The 3,156-nt window shown below is 42.1% G+C and overlaps 1 protein-coding gene across 1 annotated transcript in view; it reads left to right on the top strand.

The window, feature by feature from the left end:
* LOC145408771 (uncharacterized) overlaps positions 1-2,855 on the top strand; it is a 159,209-nt gene extending 156,354 nt beyond the window's left edge. Inside the window, exon 12 of the mRNA XM_080279422.1 lies at positions 1,776-2,855. Within this exon, the coding sequence (XP_080135548.1) occupies positions 1,776-2,855 (1,080 nt within the window). The remainder of the gene's footprint in view (positions 1-1,775) is intronic.
* The last annotated feature ends 301 nt before the right edge of the window (positions 2,856-3,156 follow it).

Raw genomic sequence — 3,156 nt, 5'->3', positions numbered from 1 at the left:
TTTTCATGGTAGTATCTTAAGCTAGACCCCCTTCACGATACCATTGTGCACTTCATGGTACTATATACTTATGGGAGTTCTTCATGGTACTTAGTTAGCCTTTTCACTACACTGGGTATAGGAGCGCCAATACACCTCTCCCGACACCATTTCCAGTTTTCCTACACCAACAATGCCCTGCAATCTGGGTGTAGCATGAGGGTACACTATTATGCTTACTGTCTAGGGTGTGTATATTTAGCCAGTTCCTTCATTACACCCGGGTTAGCTACACCAATACACAGGTCCATGAATACCAAGCTGACATTACACTCAGGGTAGGTTAGGATATAATAAGCTATCACGAGAAGGAAAGCAAAAATATCATCCAATTTTAATAACTATCTGGGATGTAGGACGTTTGCTTCTCATCATGGGGGTAATAATTAGCAGGTTTCACTCCTATACGTTGTGGTTAGAGAAGCTTGCATTCAGATGAAGATCTGCTTCTATGAGTTAGCATTTTGCCTCTCATAGGACAGATTTTGAGATGAAGACACCAAAAACTGCCTTATGTCCAGTTCCACCTGAGTTCAAAATGACCCCACAAATTACACCAAAAGTATTTTCCAATACATTCTGAAGTCCTTGATCATTGGGATGTGAAAGAAGTGAGCTAACTTACTTAAAGACATTCCGTTCTCCCTCATTTTGGCCACAAACAATGCTCTCTTTGGTGAAATCTACAAATAGATCACAAAATAAAACAACTTTCCAACATAGCCTTAAGTCTTCGGGCATTGAAAATGAAAGAAATGAGCAAACTTACTAAAAAACATCCCCTTCTCTCACACTTTGGCCTTAAATCAGCCTCCCCTTGGTGAAAACTGCGTCTCATCCACGACTTACACTAATCTTAAAATCATGCAGAGAGTTCGCAGTCATGACATTTATATATCAACTTTCTCTTGCATCTTCAGCCTTGATTTCTAAACAGTACGGTCGATCTCCCTGACCTACCTAATTACCTCTTAATGCCATCTTCCGGTATGCCGAAGGTGATGACTGGGGCTTCTTCCTTACCGATTTCTACTACTACTAATACTTCTTTTTCTTCTTCCACTACCACTACTAGTCTGCTACTATTACTACTACTTATTCTCCTCTCTCTTCTTCTCTTCCTTCTCCTTCTTCTTCTTCTTCATCTTCCATACTACTACTACTGCTGCTGCTGTTACTACTACTACTGCCTCTAATACTACTGTTACTACTATTTCTTGTTCTTGTTCTTTATCTCCTCCTGCTCCTCCCACTACTACTGCTACTACTACATTTATAGTTCTACTACTACTACTACTACTACTACTACTACTGCTACTACTACTACTACTACATTTATAGTTCTACCACTACTACTACTACTACTACAATTATAGTTCTACCACTACTACTACTACTACTACTACTAATACTACTAGTACTACTACTACTACTACTACTAGTTCCACCACTACCACCACCACAACCACCGTTACTACTACTGTGACTATTACTACACTATTTCTACAGGTCTTCCACACTGTTACTACTACTACCACCACCTCCACTACCACCATCACCACCACCACCACTACTGCTACTACTACTACTGTCAACACAGGTCTTCCACACTACTACTACTACTACTACTACTACTACACTATTTCCATAGGTTTTCCACACTATTACTACCACCACCACCACCACCACCACCAATACTACTACTACTACTACTACTACTACTACTATCTCCACAGGTCTTCCACATCTGCCAAGCTGATGGACGTATGGATTCCTTCCTTTGTCCCAACGGTACTGTTTTCAACCAACAGTACTTTGTGTGTGACTGGTGGTACAACTTCGACTGTGCCACCGCTCCCAGTTTCTATGGTCTCAACGCCAATATTGGACTCGTCAACGGCAACGGTGTCAACGGTAACGGTGTCAACGGTAACGGCATCAATGGTAACGGTGTCAACGGTAACGGTGTCAACGGTATCGGAATCAATGGTAACGGTGTCAACGGTAACGGTGTCAACGGTAACGGCGTCAACGGTAAAGGTGTCAGCGGTAACGGTGTCAGCGGTAACGGTATCAACGGTAACGGTGTCAGCGGTAACGGTTATGGTAATGGTGTAAATGGTGTCGTTTTCAACGGTATTAACGGCAATAGAATAAACGGTAATGGTTATGGAAACTTCAACGGTAACGGTGTCAACGGTATCGGCATCAATGGTAACGGTTATGGTGTGAATGGTAACGGTATAAACGGTAACGGCATAAACGGAAATGGTTATGGTAATGGTGTAAATGGTAACGGTATCAACGGTATTAACGGTAACGGGATCAACGGTAACGGGATCAATGGTAACGGTATCAACGGTAATGGCTATGGAAATGGTGTGAATGGTAACGGTATCAACGGTAATGGTTACAGTTACGGGCGTCGCAACAGTAACGGAGCCATCAATGGCAACGGTGTCAACAGAAACGGCCTAATCAACGTTAATGGCAACGGAAACGGCTACACCAACGGTTACACAAACGGTAACGGGGCAATCAACGGTAATGGAGCTGTCAACGGCAACGGCTACACAAATGGGTATACAAATGACAACGGTGCAATCAACGGTAACGGAGTAACCAACGGTAACGGCTACACAAACGGTAACGGTAATCGAGTAATCAACGGTAACGTTGCAATAAACGGTAACGGTGCGATCAACGGTAACGGTAATCGAGTAATCAACGGTAACGGTGCGATCAACGGTAACGGTGCAATCAACGGTAACGGTAACGGTATAACTAACGGGCTATACCAAACTCCCAGCTTTTAATAGTACAATCTATATAAATTATTGCCCTATAGATGTATATATAAATTTCTATATAAATAATGTAAATAAAATATATATAATTATTTACAGGTATGTGCGAGGTAGACCAGACAGGTAAGATACTAATTAATTTCACTTGTGTTGGATTTCTTCACATTTTTGCGATTTTCAGACGGTTATTCTCAGCTTAGAGGGATTTCTCGGGCTGAAGGGGTTAAGGGAGGCTTGGGCTGCCTTCTCGTCGGGTAAGGTACTCCCTAACAACTGTTCCTAAGCGATATATTTTGCTGAATACACCTTG

This window comes from Coenobita brevimanus, chromosome 78, assembly GCF_032717465.1.
Source record: "Coenobita brevimanus isolate Jiangsu-jjx chromosome 78, ASM3271746v2, whole genome shotgun sequence".
NCBI classification, from domain to species: domain Eukaryota; kingdom Metazoa; phylum Arthropoda; class Malacostraca; order Decapoda; family Coenobitidae; genus Coenobita; species Coenobita brevimanus.
Note: the sequence above shows the minus strand (reverse complement) of the source record. Positions and strands in the feature narration are given on the sequence as shown.